A 22,484-nucleotide genomic window follows, 5' to 3' on the forward strand; every position below is an offset into this window, starting at 1 on the left:
GGAAGCGTTGATGCTCTGGTGCGATCGGCACATGGAGATAGGCATCCCTGATGTCGATTGATGCTAGGAAGTCTCCTTGGGACATCGAAGCGATGACAGACCGGAGGGATTCCATGCGAAACCGTCTGGTTCTCACATGTCTGTTGAGCAATTTGAGGTCCAAAACGGGACGGAATGATCCGTCCTTTTTTGGCACCACGAACAAGTTGGAGTAAAAACCGCGACCACGTTCCTGAAGGGGAACGGGGATCACAACTCCTTCTGTCTTCAGAGTGTCCACCGCCTGAGCAAGTGCATCGGCTCACTCGGGGGGCGGAGATGTTCTGAAGAAACGAGCCGGAGGACGAGAGCTGAACTCTATCCTGTAACCGTGAGACAGAATGTCTCTCACCCATCGGTCTTGGACATGTGGCCACCAGGCGTCGCCAAAGCGGGAGAGCCTGCCACTGACCGAGGATGCGGTTTGGGGAGGCCGAAAGTCATGAGGAGGCCGCCTTGGAGACGGTGCCTCCGGCGGTCTTTGGAGGACGTGACTTAGACCGCCATGCAGAAGAGTTCCTCTGGCTCTTCTGTGGCCTGTTGGACGAGGAGGATTGGGATCTGGCTGAGGGCCGAAAGCACCGAAACCTCGCTTGAATTTTCCGTTGCTGAGGTCTGTTTGGTTTGGACTGGGGTAAGAACGAGTCCTTTCCCTTAGATTGCTTAATAATTTCATCCAATTGTTCGCCAAACAATCGGTCGCCAGAAAAAGGCAAACCGGACAAGAACTTCTTGGAAGCAGAGTCTGCCTTCCATTCGCGTAGCCACATGGCCCTGCGGACTGCCACCGAATTGGCGGATGCTACCGCTGTACGGCTAGCAGAGTCCAGGACGGCATTCATGGCGTAGGATGAAAATACCGACGCCTGAGAAGTCAAAGACGCTACCTGCGGAGCAGAGGTACGTGTGACCGCATTAATCTCAGACAGACAAGCTGAGATAGTTTGGAGTGCCCACACGGCTGCAAAGGCCGGAGCAAAAGAGGCGCCTGTGGCTTCATAGATGGATTTCATTAGGAGCTCTATCTGCCTGTCAGTGGCATCCTTGAGCGATGAACCGTCAGCCACTGATACTACGGATCTAGCCGCCAGTCTAGAGACTGGAGGATCCACCCCACCACTACGTCAGAGGGGAAGGGGTAACGTGTGTCATTAAGGCGCTTAGTAAAGCGCTTGTCCGGAAAAGCTCTGTGCTTCTGGACAGCATCTCTGAAGTTAGAGTGATCGAAAAAAGCACTCCGTGTACGTTTGTGAAACCTAAACTGGTGTTTCTCCTGCTGTGAAGCCGACTCCTCTACAGGTGGAGTTGGGGGAGAAAGATCTAGCAACTGGTTGATGGACGCTATAAGGTCATTTACTATGGCGTCCCCTTCAGGTGTATCAAGATTGAGAGCAACGTCAGGGTCAGAGCCCTGGGCTGCGACCTCCGCCTCATCCTCCACAGAGTCCTCAAGCTGAGACCCCGAACAGCGTGATGAAGTCGGGGAAGATTCCCAGCGAGCCCGCTTAGCCGGTCTGGGACTGCGGTCCGTGCCGGAGTCCTCCACGTGATACCTAGGGGCCACCCCGAGAGCACGCTGCGGCGCAGACCGAGAGGGGCCTGGGGGCGATGACCCCGCTGTGCCCGGGGCCTGTGTAAGGGCCGGTCTGGACTGTAAGGCTTCTAGTATCTTAGCAGACCATTTGTCCATAGACTGAGCCATGGATTGTGAAAGTGACTCAGAGAGTTTCTCAGCTAAAACTGCAAACTCTGTCCCTGCCACCTGGACAGGGGAAGCCGGCGGTTCTACCTGGGCCGAGGGTCCCACCAGTGCCCGAGGCTTCGGCTGAGCGAGTGCCACAGGGCCCGAGCATTGCTCACAGTGAGGGTAGGTGGAACCTGCAGGTAGCATAGCAGCACAAGAGGTACAGGTTGCAAAATAACCCTGTGTCTTGGCACCCTTGCTCCTTGTGAACGACATGCTGTTGTCTCCTAGGAGAGTGATCACTGAGGGTATATAGCCAAAAGCTAAACACTGCGGCCGAACCGAGAAAATGTATACAAATATAATATATATATATACAGTTCGGCACCCTAGGGGGACCAGCACCGGGTGACCGGTGTGGCTTACCGACCGCTCAAGCGGTGTGTGTCCACCAGATTCCCTGCCTTGGGTCTCCCAGAGCTGCAGCCAGAAGTCCTCCACCGGCAGAATGTGTTTAAAACATGGCTGCCGGCGTTCTCAGGGGAGGAGGGAGCCGTGGGCGTGACTAATAAAGTGCGGGAATCTGGTGCCCCAGAGTGATTAGTGAGGGGGGAGGAGGACACCTAAAGTGTGCTCCAGCCCTCACTGTCGACGTCAGGCCGACCGTCCCGCCCTTACCCCTGACTGGCAGGCCCGGGGGCGGGAGTTTAAGGCACTAGGCCGCAAAAGCCGGGGACTAAATTTAATACCGCGGCCGGCAAACAGGCGCGGTCGGTGCGGTAGTCCCGGTCGTCATACAAATACAGCAGCCGCTGCAGCGTCTGAGACCAAAGTGCTCCATGCACCGTCCCCAAGGGGACACAGAGTACCTTTAGATGCAGGGCCTGTCCCTGATGATACCCAGTCTCCTGTCCGTCAGATTCCCACAGGGGCTGCGGAGGGAGCCCGGTCCCAGTGCCTGGATGACCGGTTAGGATCCCACTTCTCCCAGAGCCTCTAAGGGATGGGGAAGGAAAACGGCATGTGGCTCCAGCCTTTGTACCCGCAATGGGTACCTCAACCTTAACAGCACCGCCGACCAGAGTGGGGTGAGAAGGGAGCATGCCGGGAGCCCTGTTAGGGGCCCTCTTTTCTTCCATCCGATACAATCAGCAGCTGCTGCTGACTAAAATGGGAGCTCGAGTGAATGTGTGCCTCCTTCAACACAAAGCATAAAACTGAGGAGCCCGTGATGCACGGGAGGGTGTATAGGCAGAGGGGAGGGGTTACACTTTTTAAAGTGTAATACTTTGTGTGGCCTCCGGAGGCAGAAGCTATACACCCAATTGTCTGGGTCTCCCAATGGAGCGACAAAGAAATATGGCACTGCATTACTGCAAGAGAGAGATATTTAGTTTATGTATTGGCCAATGCATGTAAGCCCGGAGACCAACGGCATATAGTTACTATGTTTTTTCAGTTAGCACCTGTTCACATTTGTTGGATGTGCAGGTCAGTTTTTTGATATTTCTAGTGAGTCTTTTTCTGACTGAGCACTCCGCCCTAAGACCTGGCTGTGTTCATAACCATTGTAGCAGGAGCCTAGCAGCCCATACATGGAGGTTTGTAGTCCAAATAGTGGCATTTTGCCCAGATAAGGATGTTTTTAACCTAGATAGTGGCATTTAAGTTAGGTTCCCGGATTACAGAGATATACCTTGCCGTTGGTCTCCGGGCTTACATGCATTGGCCAATACATACACTAAATATCTCTCTCTTGCAGTAATGCAGTGCCATATTTTCCCTGGTAAATTTTTGGCTTTTTTCAGTGTGCAACTGTTTGCATTTACAGTCATTCAGGGAGACTGGGGCCGCCTCGGTGATGTCGGGTCAGCTGTAAGTTGACGTGACATCAGCGGATGTCAGAGGTCACGGAGCCCAGGGGGGGTCACGTGATGTGGATGAGCGGACCGCAATAGCACCGCTCAGAGGCAGAATTCACTATTTGAAAGAAGCCTTCTTTATGAGGTTTACAATGATGTGTGGCCCGTATGCTGAGTAGTGAACTACTTTTAATAAAATATTTACAAAATTGTGAGAGGTGTACTCACTTTTGTGACATACTGTATATGGAAAGCTCTGCAGCTTACAAAAAGAGAAAACCACAGCGTCTGACCATTATACATAACAGAAAACAAATGGCAAACTGACAGAAGGTCACTAAACACGATTCCCTTTATCCAAGATGCACCTTTTCATGTTAAATTAGAATCAAGTGGATTTGCATTAAATAGTCGTAAACAAATGCATTTTAAACACAGAGTTGACATGTAAAAGTAAACTCTGGAAAAATAACATTCAGCCAGCTGTGTTGTGCAATACATGTGCTCACACACAACCGCAGGATAATAACCTCACATCAGGCCCGCAGACATATCATGCAGAAGCCACGTACAGCCTGCAAACCTCTATGATGCCAGACTTTCCACAGGATGTGGGTGTAAGAACTCCGGGATGTGCACAGCAAACACGGTGACTCAATAGCTTTCCCTCATTCTTATATTGTGAGTTGTGGTTTCTAAAAGTCAAAACATATGAGAGGCCGGAGTGGTGTGTGTTCTGCATAGTGCACACACTCCGGAACTTACATTCAGCAGCTCGCATCAGACTAGAAATCAACTAGATCAAAATGTATGATCTGTTTTTCCACCTCATCCTTCACTGTTCATGTTATACACCCTGACTGAAAGAAATAACTCCACAGTAACGCCGTGCAGACCCGTACCCCGAGATAATCTATCATCTCCAGTTGTATACGAGATGCCGTACCGGAAGATAAATCTATCAGCTCCAACTGTGTACGAGACACCATACCCCGAAATAATCTATCAGCTCCAGCTGTATACGAGACGCCGTACCCCGAAATAATCTATTATCTCCAGCTGTATACGAGACGCCGTACCCCAAGATAAATCTATCTGCTCCAGCTCTATACAAGATGCCGTACTCTGAGATAATATATCAGTTCCAGCTCTATACAAGATGCTGTACTCCGAGATAATCTTTCAGCTCTAGCTGAATATGAGATGCAGACGCCATACCCCGAGATAATTTGTGAGCTTCAACTCTATACAAGACGCTGCCATAACTTATGAGATCCATTATGACCTTCTAGAGCAGTCATGGCGAACCTTTTACAGGCCGAGTGCCCAAACTGTAGCCCTAAACCCATTTTTTTTTCCGAAGTGCCAACCAATCCTATTATGTAAATAATTGATTGTAACCTTAAGCTGGTGTCACACTAAGCGACAGCGACAACGACGTCGCTTTTACGTCACCATTTTCGGTGACGTAACAGCGACCTTGTAAGTCGCTGTTATGATCGCTGCTTAGCTGTCAAACACAGCAGAAGCAGCGATCATAACGTCGCTGTGCTACATGTGCAGAGAGCAGGGAGCCGCGCTTAGCGCTGGCTCCTTGCTCTCCTAGGTACAGTACACATCGGGTTAATTAACCCGATGTGTGCTGCAGCTACATGTCACAGTGCAGAGAGCAGGGAGCCGCGCACACTGCTTAGCGCTGGCTCCTTGCTTTCCTTGCTACAGTATACATCGGGTTAATTACCCGATGCATACTGCAGCCACATGTCACAGTGCAGGAGCCGGCACTGGCAGCAAGAGCGGAGGCTGGTAACGAAGGTAAATATCGGGTAACCAGGGAAAGGTCTTCCCTTGGTTACCCGATGTTTACGCTGGTTACAGCTTACCGCAGCTGCCAGTGCCGGCTCCTTATCGCTTCATTTCGTCGCTCTCTCGCTGTCACACACAGCGATGTGTGTGTCACAGCGGGAGAGTGACGACCAAAAAATGAAGCTGGACATTCAGCAACGACCGGCGACCTCACAGCAGGGGCCAGGTCGTTGCTGGATGTCACACAGCGACAGCGACGGGACGTCGCTGCAACGTCACAGAAAATGGTGATGTAGCAGCGACGTCGTTGTCGTCGTCGTTATGTGTGACACCAGCTTTACCTTTGCCATCTTCTCTTCAGCAAGGGGCATCACGCTCATGCATGCTTACCACACATTGAAGCTGAGCCCCTGCCCTTTCCAGACACAGCAGTTGGATTATTCCTTCTGGAATAAAAATTGCAGCATATTAGAGATTTTAGCATAGAATGCAATCAGATGTCACCCTGTAATCCACATCTACATTTCAAAGTCTGAACATCTTGAAATCCCATAAAGATGTATGAGTTGCTCCCTCCCCCCCTTCATTGTGTAGTTCTGTCCCCCTTCCTGGCCACTTCCTGGTAAACATGTCCCCCATCCTGATATATATTTCCTACATTCTGGTATATTTGTCCACATCATGGCCCCATCCTGGTAAATGTACCCCATTCCTGGTAAATGTACCCCATCCTGGTAAATGTACCCCATCCTGGTAAATGTACCCCATCATTGTAAATGTATCCCATCCTGGAATGTTCCCCCATGCTGTTAAATGACCCCATCCTGGTATATGTACCTCATCCAGGTATGTTCCCTTATCCTGGTAAATGTCCCCTTTCCTGGTAAATGTACCCCATCCTGGTAAATGTCACCCTTCCTGCTAAATGTTCCCCATCCTGGCATGTTCATGTACCCCCATCCTGGCATGTTTCCCCCCCATCCTTTCATGTTTCCCCCCATTCTGGTAAATGTATCCCCCCATCCTGGTAAATGTATCCCCCATACTGGTAAATGTACCCCTTCCTGGCATGTTTCCCTTCCTGCTAAATGTACCCCATCCTGGCTTGTTTCCCCCCATCCTTGCAGTCATGTTTACCCCCCATCCTTGCAGTCATGTTTCCCCCATCCTTGCAGCCATGTTTCCCCCATCCTTGCAGCCATGTTTCCACCATCTTTGCAGCCATGTTTCCCCCATCTTTGCAGCCGTTTCTCTCCCTCTTTGCAAATTTCTCTCCCTCTTTGCACGTTTCCCCCATCTTTGCAGCCATGTTTGCCCCGTGCTCCCATGTTTGCCCCATGCTCTGTATGCCCTGTGCTCTGTATGCCCTGTGCTCTGTTTGCCTTGTGCTCTGTTTGTATATGCCCCGTGCTCCCATGTTTGCCCCGTGCTCTGTTTGTATATGCCCCGTGCTCTGCCCCATGCTGGCTCTGTCCCCCGTGCCCCCCATGTTTCCCCCGTGCTCCCCATGTTTCCCCCGTGCGCTCCATGTTCCCCTCCCATGCTGGCTCTGTCCCCCATGCGCCCCATGTTTCCCCTGTGCGCTCCATGTTCCCCTCCCGTGCTGGCTCTGTCCCCCATGATCCCCACGTTTCCCCCGTGCTCTCCATGTTCCCCTCCCGTGCTGGCTCTGTCCCCCATGCTCCCCATGTTTCCCCCGTGCGCTCCATGTTCCCCTCTCGTGCTGGCTCTGTCCCCCATGCTCCCCACGTTTCCCCCGTGCGCTCCATGTTCCCCTCCCGTGCTGGCTCTGTCCCCCGTGCTCCCCATGTTTCCCCTGTGCGCTCCATGTTCCCCTCCCGTGCTGGCTCTGTCCCCCGTGCTCCCCATGTTTCCCCTGTGCGCTCCCATGTTCCCCTCCCGTGCTGGCTCTGTCCCCCATGCTCCCTGTGTTTCCCCTGTGCGCTCCATGTTGCCCTCCCGTGCTGGCTCTGTCCCCCGTGCGCCCCATGTTTCCCCCGTGCGCTCCATGTTCCCCTCCCGTGCTGGCTCTGTCCCCCATGCTCCCCATGTTTCCCCTGTGCGCTCCATGTTCCCCTCCCGTGCTGGCTCTGTCTCCCGTGCTCCCCATGTTTCCCCTGTGCGCTCCATGTTCCCCTCCCGTGCTGGCTCTGTCCCCCATGCTCCCCATGTTTCCCCTGTGCGCTCCATGTTCCCCTCTCGTGCTGGCTCTGTCCCCCATGCTCCCCATGTTTCCCCCGTGCGCTCCATGTTCCCCTCCCGTGCTGGCTCTGTCCCCCGTGCTCCATGTTCCCCTCCCGTGCTGGCTCTGTCCCCCATGCTCCCCATGTTTCCCCCGTGCGCTCCATGTTCCCCTCCCGTGCTGGCTCTGTCCCCCATGCTCCCCATGTTTCCCCTGTGCGCTCCATGTTCCCCTCCCGTGCTGGCTCTGTCCCCCGTGCTCCCCATGTTTCCCCTGTGCGCTCCATGTTCCGCTCCCGTGCTGGCTCTGTCCCCCGTGCTCCCCATGTTTCTCCTGTGCGCTCCATGTTCCCCTCCCGTGCTGGCTCTGTCCCCCATGCTCCCCATGTTTCCCCTGTGCGCTCCATGTTCCCCTCCCGTGCTGGCTTTGTCCCCCGTGCTCCCCATGTTTCCCCTGTGCGCTCCATGTTCCCCTCCCAAGCTGGCTCTGTCCCCCATGCTCCCCATGTTTCCCTTGTGCGCTCCAAGTTCCCCTCCCGTGCTGGCTCTGTCCCCCATGCTCCCCATGTTTCCCCTGTGCGCTCCATGTTCCCCTCCCGTGCTGGCTCTGTCCCCCGTGCTCCCCATGTTTCCCCTGTGCGCTCCATGTTCCGCTCCCGTGCTGGCTCTGTCCCCCGTGCTCTCCATGTTTCTCCTGTGCGCTCCATGTTCCCCTCCCGTGCTGGCTCTGTCCCCCGTGCTCCCCATGTTTCCCCTGTGCGCTCCATGTTCCCCTCCCGTGCTGGCTCTGTCCCCCATGCTCCCCATGTTTCCCCTGTGCGCTCCATGTTCCCCTCCCGTGCTGGCTCTGTCCCCCATGCTCCCCATGTTTCCCCTGTGCGCTCCATGTTCCCCTCCCGTGCTGGCTCTGTCCCCCATGCTCCCCATGTTTCCCCTGTGCGCTCCATGTTCCCCTCCCGTGCTGGCTCTGTCCCCCGTGCTCCCCATGTTTCCCCTGTGCGCTCCATGTTCCCCTCCCGTGCTGGCTCTGTCTCCCGTGCTCCCCATGTTTCCCCTGTGCGCTCCATGTTCCCCTCCCGTGCTGGCTCAGTCCCCCATGCGCCCCATGTTTCCCCTGTGCGCTCCATGTTCCCCTCCCGTGCTGGCTCTGTCCCCCATGCTCCCCATGTTTCCCCCGTGCGCTCCATGTTCCCCTCCCGTGCTGGCTTTGTCCCCCGTGCTCCCCATGTTTCCCCTGTGCGCTCCATGTTCCCCTCCCAAGCTGGCTCTGTCCCCCATGCTCCCCATTTTTCCCTTGTGCGCTCCAAGTTCCCCTCCCGTGCTGGCTCTGTCCCCCATGCTCCCCATGTTTCCCCTGTGCGCTCCATGTTCCCCTCCTGTGCTGGCTCTGTCCCCCGTGCTCCCCATGTTTCCCCTGTGCGCTCTATGATCCCCTCCCATGCTGGCTCTGTCCCCCATGCTCCCCATGTTTCTCCTGTGCGCTCCATGTTCCCCTCCCGTGCTGGCTCTGTCCCCCATGTTCCCCATGTTTCCCCTGTGCGCTCCATGTTCCCCTCCCATGCTGGCTCTGTCCCCCGTGCTCGGTATACCCCGTGCTGGCTCTGTCCCCCGTGCGCTCCATGTTCCCCCCATGCTGGCTCTGTCCCCCGTTCTCCCCATGTTTCCCCCGTGCTGGCTCTGTCCCCCCACACTTTGGCACAGCCGCGCACACAGCTTAAAAAAAAAAAAAAAAGAAAACTCACCTTCTAGCCCCCACTCCTCCGCTGCTGCGTCCTCAGTCACTTCAGTTCCCGCGCGGCCAGTCCACAAGACCCCGGCGCTGCCTACTGACGCTCCTCCGTCTCCTAAGCAACAGGTCTGCAGCCCAGGAGAGGAGGCGTGTCAGAGCGAGGAGAAATGTCTCCTCTGCTAAACACCACCTTGATCTGCTGGCGCGATCACACCAGCATATCAAAGTGGCTCAGTGTGGCGACAGCGCGCGTGCCAACACAAAGGGCTCTGCGTGCCCTGTCTGGCACGCGTGCCATAGGTTCGCCATCACTGTTCTAGAGGACAATCTGAATGTGTCGCATCCTGCAATGAGATTGCAGAGTGTAAGCCAATCAGTGTACGCTAATGCTTCTCCGCAGCCACATTTTATCATTGAAGAGGTTGCGTCACTAATCTTGATGCTTGTTTTGGTAGCTAGTTGCATTTGAAATTCAATAACAATTTTGAAGCTTTGTTCTGCATGAAAATGCAGGAGTTAATTAAGGTGTAACCATTCCCTTGTCAAAGGCAATGCTCTTTCACAATCTAGCAGTCAGCACTGACTGGACTACAGCAGCGTTCCCCAACTAAAGTCCACATGGCCCACCAACCTGCCATGTATTCAGGATTTCCTTAGCATTGCACACGTGAAGATTCTTTTACCTGGTCAATACTAAGGAAATCCTGAAAACATGCCCTGTTGGTGGGCCATGTGGACTTTAGTTGGGCAGCACTGGTCTACTGGGACCCACCTACAACTTGTAAGGGCCAGTTGTCAATTTACTTAAAGACGCTAGGGTGACTCACAGAGGAACAAGGCACAGGTTATAGGAAAAGATATTTCAGGAGGAGTACAGTTAACTGCTAAAACAGACATATCAGGATCCCCAAAAAATGATCTTGCAAATGTACAAAATGGATCTGTAGCCCGTAAGTCTCTGTGCAGGCAGCCAATTCTGCTCAGGGGTTCAGCACTTGTTATGGCACCAGGAACTAACAGGTACACATAAGTAACAGCTTCAGCAAGAAGACTAGATTTAATATAAAAGCAGCTTTAAGGCCATGTGTGCACACAAAAGTTACTTTTCTTCAGCAAAAAACGCACCTTCTGGCAGAAAAACGAAGAACAAAACCCACATGCGGTTTTACCGTGGTTTGGTGCAGTTTTTCCCTGCGTTATGTCCCTGCGTTTTTTTAACATTGTCAATGGAAAAACAAAGGGAAAAACGCAGGGACCTGCAGAAAAGAAGTGACATGCTGCTTCTTTTTGCTGCAGAAAATCTGTAAGGAAACCTGTAAGGAAAAAACCTGTAAGGAAAACCCGTAAGGAAAAAAAGAAGCAGCGTGCGCACAGCATTTCGGATTTCTCATAGACTTTGCTGGGGAAGGACTGCATGAAGCTTATAAACAAAACCTGCAACAAAAACGCAGTGTGCGCACAGGGACATACACTGGAAAGCTGCTCTGTTGTTGGTAAACAAGACTCTAGGTGTGACAGTAGGTGTGAGTTCACAGAAAAAAGGTACCACACATATTACTGGGATCTGTAGTAACAATAAGATGCTTCATTGCGTAAATGTATCCATTTACTGGATAAACACCATATGCTGTTACGGTATGAGCAGACACAGAATTTTGAGGAGATTTAGAGAAGAAATGCTCCAAGTCCTTCTAAAAAATGTGGAGTCTCCGCTCAGTTATTGCTGCAAATACTCAGCAAAAAGATGACATGTGTGTCTGTATTGGTAAGAAATTTACAGAGAGATCTGTGTGAGATGAAAAATCTGCATTACATGCTGGGCGACTGCTAGGAACACAATACTTCACCGATATTTTTCTTTGATACATACCATGTGTGTCTCGATCATTCGTCTCTTCCACAAACACTAAAGTTTTATATTGCACCTCAAGATCCAGCATCTCAAGAAACCGGTTCTGCAAGTCATCTTCTGTTTCATCCCCGAAAACATAGTCACAGAGCATTATGGTGGAGCCAGGAATGGGAATAAATACTCGGTGAGGAAGAGGACAGAGCGCCCGCTCAGACTCTACAATAAAAGAGTATTAATGTCAGAAAGTAATAAGAAACAAGACGGAGGACGCTGACAGTTATCAAAGCTACAGCATGGGTGATGTGGAGAAGCTGCCGCATCAGGTGCTGCATTTATGTTGCAAAGGCATATATAGAGCATGCCACCATCTTTTCCTTAGTACTAATATGAGTTTACAGTCATATGAAAAAGTTTGGGCACCCCTATTAATGTTAACCTTTTTTCTTTATAACAATTTGGGTTTTTGCAACAGCTATTTCAGTTTCATATATCTAATAACTGATGGACTGAGTAATATTTCTGGATTGAAAAACGGATTTTTGTGTACTCACCGTAAAATCGTTTTCTCTTAGCCATCATTGGGGGACACAGGACCATGGGTGTTATGCTGCCTATCCATAGGAGGACACTAAGTAGATGCAAAAGCATAGCTCCTCCTCTGCAGTATACACCCCCTGGCCGGGCCAGGCAGCCTCAGTTTTAGTACACAAGCAGTAGGAGAAAAAAAACAGTAAAAACTTCTCAACAGAGGAACATGAGAAAAGAAGAGTCATAACCAAATAAGGTACTGAGAGAACCAAGGCCCAACAGGGCAACAGGGTGGGTGCTGTGTCCCCCAATGATGGCTAAGAGAAAACGATTTTATGGTGAGTACACAAAAATCCGTTTTTCTCTGACGCCTCATTGGGGGACACAGGACCATGGGACGTCCTAAAGCAGTCCATGGGTGGGAAACATAAAAGAAAACAACACAACCCAAGGACTAGGAACAAGTCCCAGACAGCCTGGAGCACCTACTGAGAGAAGCGCTCTACTGCCGTTTTCAGAATTTTCCTACCCAGATTTGCCTCAGTTGAAACCTGGGTATGGACTCTGTAATGCTTTGAAAACGTATGTAGGCTAGACCAGGTCGCAGTCTTACACACCTGTTCCACTGAAGCCTGATGCCGAATGGCCCACGAAGCGCCAACTGCTCGCGTGGAATGAGCCCGCAGCCCACTAGGAATGGGCTTGAGTAGCAAGCGGTAGACTTCCTGGATCACAGAGCGAATCCAGCGAGCCAGCGTCGCCTTTGAAGCTGCCTGTCCCTTCTTAGGCCCCCCAGGAATGACGAACAAAGAGTCCGTTTTCCTAAAAGGGGCTGTCCTGGATATGTAATATCTGAGAGCTCTGACGAGGTCTAACGAATACAGAGACCTTTCCACCCTATGAACCGGGTGTGGACAAAAGGAAGGCAGAACAATGTCCTTGTTCAAATGAAACGGGGTAAGAACCTTTGGAAGGAAATCTGGAAGGGGGCGCAGAACCACCTTGTCCTGGTGAAAGATCAGAAAAGGCTCGCGGCAAGAGAGGGCTGCTATCTCCGAAACCCGTCTGATGGACGTAATTGCCACCAGGAATGTTACCTTCCAGGACAGAAGAGCAAGGGAGGATTCCTTGAGGGGTTCAAAGGGAGACCTCTGGAGACCGTCCAGAACGAGGTTGAGGTCCCATGGTTCCAGCGGCCGTTTGTACGGGGGAACTAGATGGGAAACGCCCTGGATGAAGGTCTTGACTTGCGGTTTTTGAGCCAGGCGGCATTGGTAGAAGATTGAGAGTGCTGAGACCTGCCCTTTAAGGGAACTGAGAGCTAACCCCGCTTGCAAGCCAGACTGTAGAAAGTCGAGAATTCTGGGGATGGCCAGAGGCATAGGCTGGACGTTAGTTTCCCTGCACCGTGAAAGTAAGATTTTCCACGTACGGTGGTAAATGCGGGATGAAGCAGTCTTTCGGGCGCTGATCATGGTGGAAAAAACCGCGGGGGAGAATCCCGCTCTTGTTAATACCCAGGTCTCAATGGCCATGCCGTCAGCTTCAGGGCTCTGGAGTTCTGATGGGAAATGGGCCCTTGGGTCATCAAGTCTGGGATGTCTGGAATGCGCCACGGTGCGTCTGTGAGCATTTGTACTAATTCGGCGTATTAGGCGCGCCTGGGCCAGTCCGGTGCTATCAGTATCACCGGGACTCCCTCTGCCTTGATCTTCCTGATTACCCGCGGCAGTAGGGGTAGAGGTGGAAATATGTAAGGCAGGCGGAAGTGGTGCCAGGAGCAGACTAGAGGATCTGCGCTGATGGACTGCGGGTCGCGTTACCTGGCTATGAACGTGGTTACCTTTACATTCAACCTTGAGGCCATTAGGTCCACGTCTGGTGTGCCCCAGCGAGTGCAGATGTGTAGAAAAACATCTGGGTGGAGAGACCATTCTCCGGCGGCCAGGCCTTGGCGACTTAGAAAGTCTGCTGCCCAGTTCTCTACTCCCGGTATGTGTACCGCTGATATCACTGATCCCGTCGATTCGGCCCAGCTGAGGATCTTGTGGGCCTCGAGATAAGCCGCTTTGCTGCGGGTGCCCCCCTGCCGATTGATATAGGCTACAGCTGACGCATTGTCCGATTGGACTCGAATCTGACAACCCGCTAGCAGAGGGCAGAACGCTCTGAGTGCGAGGAAGATCGCGCGGAGTTCCAGGATGTTTATGGGTAGGAAAGACTCCTGGGGCGTCCAACGTCCTTGAGCAGTGTGGTGCCGGTAGACTGCTCCCCAGCCTAGGAGGCTGGCGTCCGTGGTCAGGACCAGCCAGTTCACTGGGAGAAAAGATCTCCCCTTCGATAGGGATGAGGACCGAAGCCACCAGCGGAGTGCGTACCTGACTGAAGGCGTCAGGTGAAGATGTCTGTCCAGGGAGAAGGGGCTCTTGTCCCAGGCCGCTAGAAGGGCTAACTGCAGTGGGCGGAGGTGCAGTTGAGCAAAGGGTACTGCTTCCATAGCCGCCAACATCCTGCCGAGCACTTTCATGCTGAATCGAATGGAGCGAGACGGAGGATGTAGAAGGCAGCGTACCGCTCGTTGAAGAGCGATCGCCTTGTCCTGAGGGAGAAGGATCAAGCCCCGACGGGTGTCCAGGGACATGCCCAGGAAGGTGATGGATCGTGATGGGATCGGGGATGATTTGTCCAGATTCACTAGCCACCCTAAGCGGGATACGGTGTCCACAGTGATCTGTACGCTGGTTGAGCAGTCGCGGAAGGAGGAGGTCGTCCAAGTAAGGGAGAACGACTACTCCCCTGGCGTGAAGGACGCTCATGGCGGCCGCCATGACTTTGGTGAAGACCCTTGGTGCGGTGGCAAGGCCGAAGGGTAGAGCTACGAATTGAAAGTGGGAGTCCTGAATTGCGAAGCGGTATGTGCAGGTACGCGTCCTTGATGTCTATGGAGGCGAGGAATTCCCCTTCGAGCATGGATGCAATAATGGACCTTAGGGACTCCATTCTGAATCTCCGTACGTGCACATGTTTGTTTAGGTGTTTGAGGTCCAGGATGAGTCGAACTGACCCATCCTTTTTGGGGACCACAAAGAGGTTGGAATAAAACCCCCCGAAGTTCTCGTCGTCTGGGAAAGGTATTATCACTCCTGCTGTTTGGAGCGAGTGGATTGCTGAGAAAAAAGCTTTGCGTCGTTTTCGAGTCTTTGGGGGGGTTTGAGAGAAAGAACCGACTCGGGGGTTGGGTCCGAAATTCTATGTGGTAACCGGAAGACACAAGGTCCCGCACCCATTTGTCGTCTCAGGCGGCAGCCCAGATGTGTTGAAAGAGCCGCAGTCGACCTCCTACAATGAGTGTGTCTTCCGGGGCGCCGAAACAGTCATGAGGGGGGAAAACATCGTGGCCGAGTCTCCCTAGTCCTGGACTGTTTCGGTCTAGGCTGCCATGACGAAGTGGGTTTCAGGGAGAGCTGAGGTCGGTCCCTGCGTAGTCCGTGGCTTGTGGCGGGGACAGCACAGGATGTCGACCAACCAAATGAGTTCCAAAAGGAGCGGAACGAGGACTGTGGACGTCTGGTGAAGGTCGTCCTGGACTTCAGCTGGGGGAGGGAGGTACTCTTTCCCCCCGTGGCGTCAGAAATGAGCTTGTCAATCGGTCTGGAAAAAAGGGAAGGCCCGTGAGAGACTTCTTGGAGGCAGAGTCCGTTCACCATTGTCGGAGCCAGAGAGCTCTACGGATGGCTATGGTATTTGAGGTGGCAAACGCTGCGCAGGTAGCAGCGTCCATGGAGGCCTGGATGAGGTACTCCGCCGCAGCGGCAATTTGAGCTGTTACCTCTGTAAAGGTATGATTGAACTGGGATTCCTCAAGCGAAGTGTTAAGGGATTCTGCCCAGACCGAGATCGCCTTTGCGACCCACACAGACACAGAGGCAAAGGAGGGCGAGAGGGAGGAACCCGCAGCCTCAAAAGCAGAGCGGGAGAGGTGCTCCACCTGTCTGTCTGTCGGGTCCTTGATGGAGGAACCATCGCGTAAAGACAGGAGCGTCTTTGTGGTAAGGCGGGAGACCGGGGGGGTCGACCGAGGGCGGATCGGCCTAGCCCTTAGGGGCAGGTGAGGCAAAAGGGTACCGGGACTCCATGGAGTTTTCGGTTACCGAAGCGCCTGTCAGGCTTCTCCCTTTGCTTTGTGAGGATATCCTGAAACTCTGGGTGATCAGCGAAAACCTTTTGGGGTTTCCTTGCCCTCTTAAAGGAGACCGGATGGTCAGTGGTAGTGGATGGGGGATCCTCCACATGCAGAGTTTGGTTGATTGCTGCTATAAGGGAGTCTATTGCAGTTTGATCATCTGGGGAGGATGAAACCAAGGAATTCTCTTGGTATAAACAGCATTCTCCCTCCTCCAGCTCTTCAGAAGCCCTGGAGCGTGTGGGAGAGCCTGCCCTGTGTGCTCCCGAGGGAGAGCCCACTGGAGACACCCGGCCGTATGCTCTTTTCCTGATCCCTGCAACCGGTGAAGCATGTGCCCAGATTATCTCAGAAGGATCCTCCATAGGGGTATCCTCAGGCTGCGTTCCGTCCAGGGACCCAGAAGGGTGTGGAGGACGACATTGCATAGCCAGCACCAGGTTCTGTGACAGTTTTTCCATGGATTGGGACAGAAACTGTGCCCATTCCGGTGGGCTGGGAGCCCTAGGCTCTGGGCTGACGGTTGCGGCGGTGGTGGCAGGGGGGTCTTGGGGGGCTATAGGGGCACAGGACTCACAGAGAGAAGAGGTGTTTTTACGTGGTAGCTCAGCGTGGCAGGCAGTGAAGGCTGAATAATAGACTATGTGGGCCTTAGCACTCTTAGTGCCCTTAGATTTCTGCATGTTCCTAATAGGAGTATGCCAGGAGGGGGAGTAATGCTCAGCAGAGCTACAATTGAAGCAAGCACCTCACCAGAATCAGCCGATGGCCCTGTCCTCAGGAAGGATTAAGCTCTATGGAGATCTCGCACGCTTTCCTGGGGGGAGCGGGGCTTATCACGGCCTAGGGGGGGGGCGGGGCTTAGCGCTAAAAGAGCGGGAAGATGAAGTCAGTGTGCCCCCCCTGCTGTGGGTAGTAAAAAACGGCGGGAAGGGAGCTTCTGATAGTTTTCCTCCTTCTCCCTCCAGTCAGCACACAGCTTGTCACTGGTGGTTATCAGCCGGCTTTTCTGCTAAAGCAAATAAACAGAGCAAGTGAGTCCCTGAGCCCTGGGCCCTCCCCCTGCCACCGGGAAAATATCTGCAGGACTTTCTGCAAACAGGAGTGACTTCCCCCCTCCTCCAGCCAGCAAGCTAGAGCCCTGCATGTCATGGGCCTGCAGCGTCTTTTCTCCCTTTGTCTGGGAAACCAGTCAGGGGGCATCTCACCTTAAAACACTGCTTGCGTCCATGGCAGTGAAAATAGCAGAGTCAGCTTGCTATGTCCGGTCACGCCGGTGTCATATGCAACTCAGAGCCTGCAAAGAGGGGCTGAGGAATTGGTGCCATCTTCAACTCAGAGCCTGCAAGGAGGAGCTGAGGAATTGGGCTATAGGGGCACAGGCCTCTACCCTGGGCTTTGGAAAATCGGTGTCTGTGGAACCCGTCGTCCAGCCCAGGATCTAGCGTCGCAGGAGGGGGTACGTGGAGGCGACACTCCATGTTCCCGCCCGTTGATGGTAGTGGGAGATCGGTCCCAAAAGGAAACCGTCGCCCTCAAAAAATAACAAACCTTGAAAGGAAGTGCCTCCTACAGACACTAAGCTAAAACTGAGGCTGACTGGCCCGGCCAGGGGGTGTATACTGCAGAGGAGGAGCTATGCTTTTGCATCTACTTAGTGTCTTCCTATGGATAGGCAGCATAACACCCATGGTCCTGTGTCCCCCAATGAGGCATCAGAGAAATGAGGTTTATTGTACTAACAGAAAATGTGCAATCCGCATTTAAACAAAATTTGACCGGTGCAAAAGTATGGGCACTCATCAATTTCTTGATTTGAACACTCCTAATTACTTCTTATTGACTTACTAATGCAGTAAATTGGTTTTGTGACCTCATTGAGCTTTGAACTTCATAGGCAGGTGTATCCAATCATGAGAAAAGGTATTTAACGTGGCCACTTGCAAGTTGTTCTCCTATTTGAATCTCCTATGAAGAGTGGCATCATGGGCTCCTCAAAACAAATCTCAAATGATCTGAAAACAAAGATTATTCAACATAGTTGTTCAGGGGAAGGATACATAAAGTTGTCTCAGAGATTTAAACTGTCAGTTTCCACTGTGAGGAACATAGTAAGGAAATGGAAGAACACAGGTACAGTTCATGTTAAGCCCAGAAGTGGCAGGCCAAGAAAAATATCAGAAAGGCAGAGAAGAAGAATGGTGAGAACAGTCAAGGACAATCCACAGACACCCTCCAAAGACCTGCAGCATCATCTTGCTGCAGATGGTGTCAATGTGCATCGGTCAACAATACAGCGCACTTTGCACAATGAGAAGCTGTATGGGAGAGTGATGCGGAAGAAGCCGTTTCTGCAAGCCCCCTACAAACAGAGTCGCCTGAGGTATGCAAAAGCACACTTGGACAAGCCAGTAACATTTTGGAAGAAGGTCCTGTGGACTGATGAAACAAAGATTGAGTTGTTTGGTCAAAAAAAAGGCGTTATGCATGGAGGCAAAAAAACACGGCATTCCAAGAAAAGCACTTGCTACCCACAGTAAAATTTGGTGGAGGTTCCATCATGCTTTGGGAGTGTGTGGCCAATGCCGGCACCGGGAATCTTGTTAAAGTTGAGGGTTGCATGGATTCAACTTGTCAAGGTCAGAATGACGATGATGATGAGACTCAAAGGATCTCTCGAGATCCGGCTGCTGTTTCTAATTAAAATGTCATGAGTGCACTTAGAGATTAAATAACTAGACAGCAAGTCAGTTACATCTATCTCCATGACTGGCTCTTAACCAAGTGTGCTTTTTATTGTTTGAAAGAAACTCTAGACCAAGCAGTAAGGGGGTGTAAACAAAAGTTTTAGTCCAATCAAGTATCGCAGGGCAGGGCTTCATGACGAAGAGAGATCTACACATCCTCCTTGGATTGGTCAGTCCCGACTCCAGGAATTTCCTTTGTCCATCTGTCTTGGGTGTAGAACAGGAAATAGCAGCCATCTTTACAATTACATGTGCTGGTATATACTGTGTCTAAGGAAAATACACTGAATATGCAACATACATATATACATGTTAGTAAGAAACAAAAGCATTCACAAATATTTGTGTTAGTTCACATCTACTGAACTATATAACTGAGTCTATGAAATGGCTGAATTAAGTATTTTTGGATACTCAATTCTTTATCCTCAACAAACTCAGTATCAGCAGATTCTTGACAATAATGTGCAAGAATCAGTGACGAAGTTGAAGTTACGCAGGGGATGGATATTTCAGCAAGACAATGATCCAAAACACCGCTCCAAATCTACTCAGGCATTCATGCAGAGGAACAATTACAATGTTCTGGAATGGCCATCCCCGTCCCCAGACCTGAATATCATTGAAAATCTGTGGGATGATTTGAAGCGGGCTGTTCATGCTCGGCGACCATTAAACTTAACTGAACTGGAATTGTTTTGTAAACAGGAATGGTCAAATATACCTTCATCCAGGATCCAGGAACTCATTAAAAGCTACAGGAAGCGACTAGAGGCTGTGATTTTTGCAAAAGGAGGATCTACAAAATATTAATGTCACTTTTATGTTAAGGTGCCCATACTTTTGCACCGGTCGAATTTTGTTTAAATGCGGATTGCACATTTTCTGTTAGTACAATAAACCTCATTTCAATCCAGAAATATTACTCAGTCCATCAGTTATTAGATATATGAAACAGAAATAGCTGTTGCAAAACCCCAAATTGTTAGGCTATGTTCACACACTGCGTTTTTTACCTGCGTTTTTGGTGCGTTTTTGCTGCAGAAATTTCTTGAGAAATTCTTGTAACCTTTCTACAGACATTCGCCAGCCAAACCTATGGCAAAAAAAATTAGCTGTGCACACACTGCGTTTTTTTCTTAAGAAAATTCTTTCAGTAGATTTTCTTAAGAAAAAGAATGAGCATGTCACTTCTTTTCTGCAGCTAACTGCGTTAGTTACCATAGATAATGGCACAATAACGCAGGGAGCAACCAGCGGTAAAAACGCACCAAAAACGCACCGAAAACGCACCAAAAACGCACCAAATTGCAGTAAAAATGCAGGTGCGTTTTTGATGCGTTTTTTAACGCAGGTGCGCTATTCCTTCGCTCTCAAGAAATTTTCTTAAGAAATTTCTTAAGAAAATTCCTTTTCCTAGTGTGCATATAGCCTTATAAAGAAAAAAGGTTAACATTAATAGGGGTGCGCAAACTTTTTCATATGAGTGTATCTATGGTATATGTTGCCACCTACCATGTTGGGATCCATTAAGGATGATATCCTCAAACAGGATATCACAACGGTCTGATATGGTATTAAGGAGATCTCTTTTTATCGCCTGTAAAAAGGTAAGAAATACAAGTTATCAATCAATCAATCAAGATATGGCAGTGCTTAGTATGAAAGCTGAAGGGCAGCACTCAGCTCTTGGCCACACCAAGGGTTCACCCAAGCCCTCATATTTGTATATGAAATAACATTGTTTATGTTAACTAAAACACTAAATGCTATAATACAGGTCTGATAAATATAGGGCCAAGTCAGATATACACTTAAGGAGGTATGGTCAGTGTTTTCGGGATGACAAATTCCCTTTAAGGTTCCCATAGAAATTATAATGTGTGTGATTCTCCTGGTCTTGGTTGATTATCTGATGTGAATATGGAGCTCCTGACAGCGGATTTCAAGGTAGGTAAAATTGGACAGTTACAATCCTAATCCTGACTAGTTTTGTCTCGGGGGAGATACGCCACCGTCAGAGGTTTCTGGCAGCAGCCCTATTCCCTCTGTCCACTGAAAACACAAACACTTGGCTAAGCGTTCATGTGTATGGGGAAATTATAGCTAGCATGTGAGATTGTCAGCTATCTTGTGTGCATGATCATTAACAGATAATCAGACAAATTCCTGATGTAATTGAGGGCTTTTGTTTCCCCACAACATATACTAAAGTGTTATTCATACATTGTGCATGTATGTATGGGCATGAGATACACCATAAATGTATAGCAGGAGACAATCCCAACAAGGGGGCCCCATGTATATTGAGAACGTGGCCCTTTTGCTTGCTGCTGTCAGTGGACAGAAGGTGGGAATTTCTATACAAAATAATTTGTTTTACAGGTAGCACACCACTGACTACGGCGGGCATCAGGACCCCAGGTCTTGATACAGATTCAGGTTCCATCGGTGGGATAGGCATCGACTCTCTGACCCAACATATCAGACCCTCGCCTACCATAGAAACCTTCAGAAGGATCCTGAAGGCCCAACTTTTCTGACAAGCCTACAACCTGCAGTAACCCTCAGTCTGATATAGCACCGCACGACCATCTCCACCCTCACCTACTGTATCCTCACCCATCCCCGGTAGACTTTGAGCCCTCTCTCCTCCTGTACCTGTCTGTGCCCTGTATTGTTCCTGATTATTGTACTTGTCCCTACCATGTGTACCCCTTTTCATATGTATAGCGCCATGGACGAAATGGCGCTATAATAATAATAACTACTACAAATTTGTAGCATATTCTATGGACATGGTACATTTGTATGACATGGGAATGCCCCGTTAAGACCACTGAAACTGAATTTATAAGACTGACAAACTGATTTATAAGAGCAAGTTCACATAGTAACCATTTAATCAGAAAGCTGACTATACGGAGGTCCCCTTTCTAGAGATGAACCCCACTTTCCCTCCTGTTGGCTGGACTGCATGGCCTCACTCAGACAACAGGTTCAACTAATCACTTTCTTAATGTACTAACATTCAACTTAGGGGTTTACAAGCAGAGAGAGAAGCATGTGATCAATTAAAACTAGCATTTTAATGAGGCCTTATTCACACGTCCAAATTTTCCACACACGTTAAAAATGGACGGATTATTTTGACTAGACTCTAATATGAGTTTGTTCATACTGTGGCAAGAGTATCATCTTATTTTCTTGTATGTTGAGAAAAAGAGAATTTTGTTTACTTACCGTAAATTCTTTTTCTTATAGTTCCGACATGGGAGACCCAGACCATGGGTGTATAGCTACTGCCTCCGGAGGACACACAAAGTACTACACTTAAAACGTGTAGCTCCTCCCTCCGGGCTATATACACCCCCTGGATGACAATCTAACCAGTTCAGTGCAAAAGCTGAAGGAGGACATCCACCCATAAGTAGAGATAGAGTAAAACTCGGAAAAACCGGAACTCTGTCTACAACAACAGCCCGTGAAAGCACACGGAACAAAAACTGCCAACAGGCAACAGGGAGGGTGCTGGGTCTCCCATGTCGGAACTATAAGAAAAAGAATTTACGGTAAGTAAACAAAATTCTCTTTTTCTTCATCGTTCCTTCCATGGGAGACCCAGACCATTGGACGTTCCAAAGCAGTCCATGGGTGGGAAATAAACGAAACGGAGAAGTAGGCAAAACCTAACTTCACAAATGGGCGACAGCCGCCTGAAGGATGCGTCTGCCCAAGCTCGCATCTGCCGAAGCATGAGCATGCACTTGGTAGTGCTTCGAAAAAGTGTGCAGACTGGTCCAAGTGGCAGCCTGACAAACCTGCTGAGCCGTAGCCTGGTGCCTGAAAGCCCAGGAGGCACGGACAGCTCTG

The 22,484-nt window shown here is 50.6% G+C and overlaps 1 protein-coding gene across 2 annotated transcripts in view; it reads right to left on the minus strand.

Moving 5' to 3' along the window:
• Positions 1 to 22,484, minus strand: part of ODR4 (odr-4 GPCR localization factor homolog) — a 155,949-nt gene that overhangs the window by 24,450 nt on the left and 109,015 nt on the right. For both annotated transcript variants that reach the window (XM_075322003.1, XM_075322002.1), the window contains exons 11-12: positions 20,127 to 20,211; positions 11,172 to 11,369 (exon numbers count right to left, since the gene is read on the minus strand). In XM_075322003.1, coding sequence (XP_075178118.1) covers positions 11,172 to 11,369; positions 20,127 to 20,211 — 283 coding nt within the window. The remainder of the gene's footprint in view (positions 1 to 11,171; positions 11,370 to 20,126; positions 20,212 to 22,484) is intronic.

Source organism: Anomaloglossus baeobatrachus, chromosome 8 (genome assembly GCF_048569485.1).
Source record: "Anomaloglossus baeobatrachus isolate aAnoBae1 chromosome 8, aAnoBae1.hap1, whole genome shotgun sequence".
In the NCBI taxonomy this organism is placed as follows: domain Eukaryota; kingdom Metazoa; phylum Chordata; class Amphibia; order Anura; family Aromobatidae; genus Anomaloglossus; species Anomaloglossus baeobatrachus.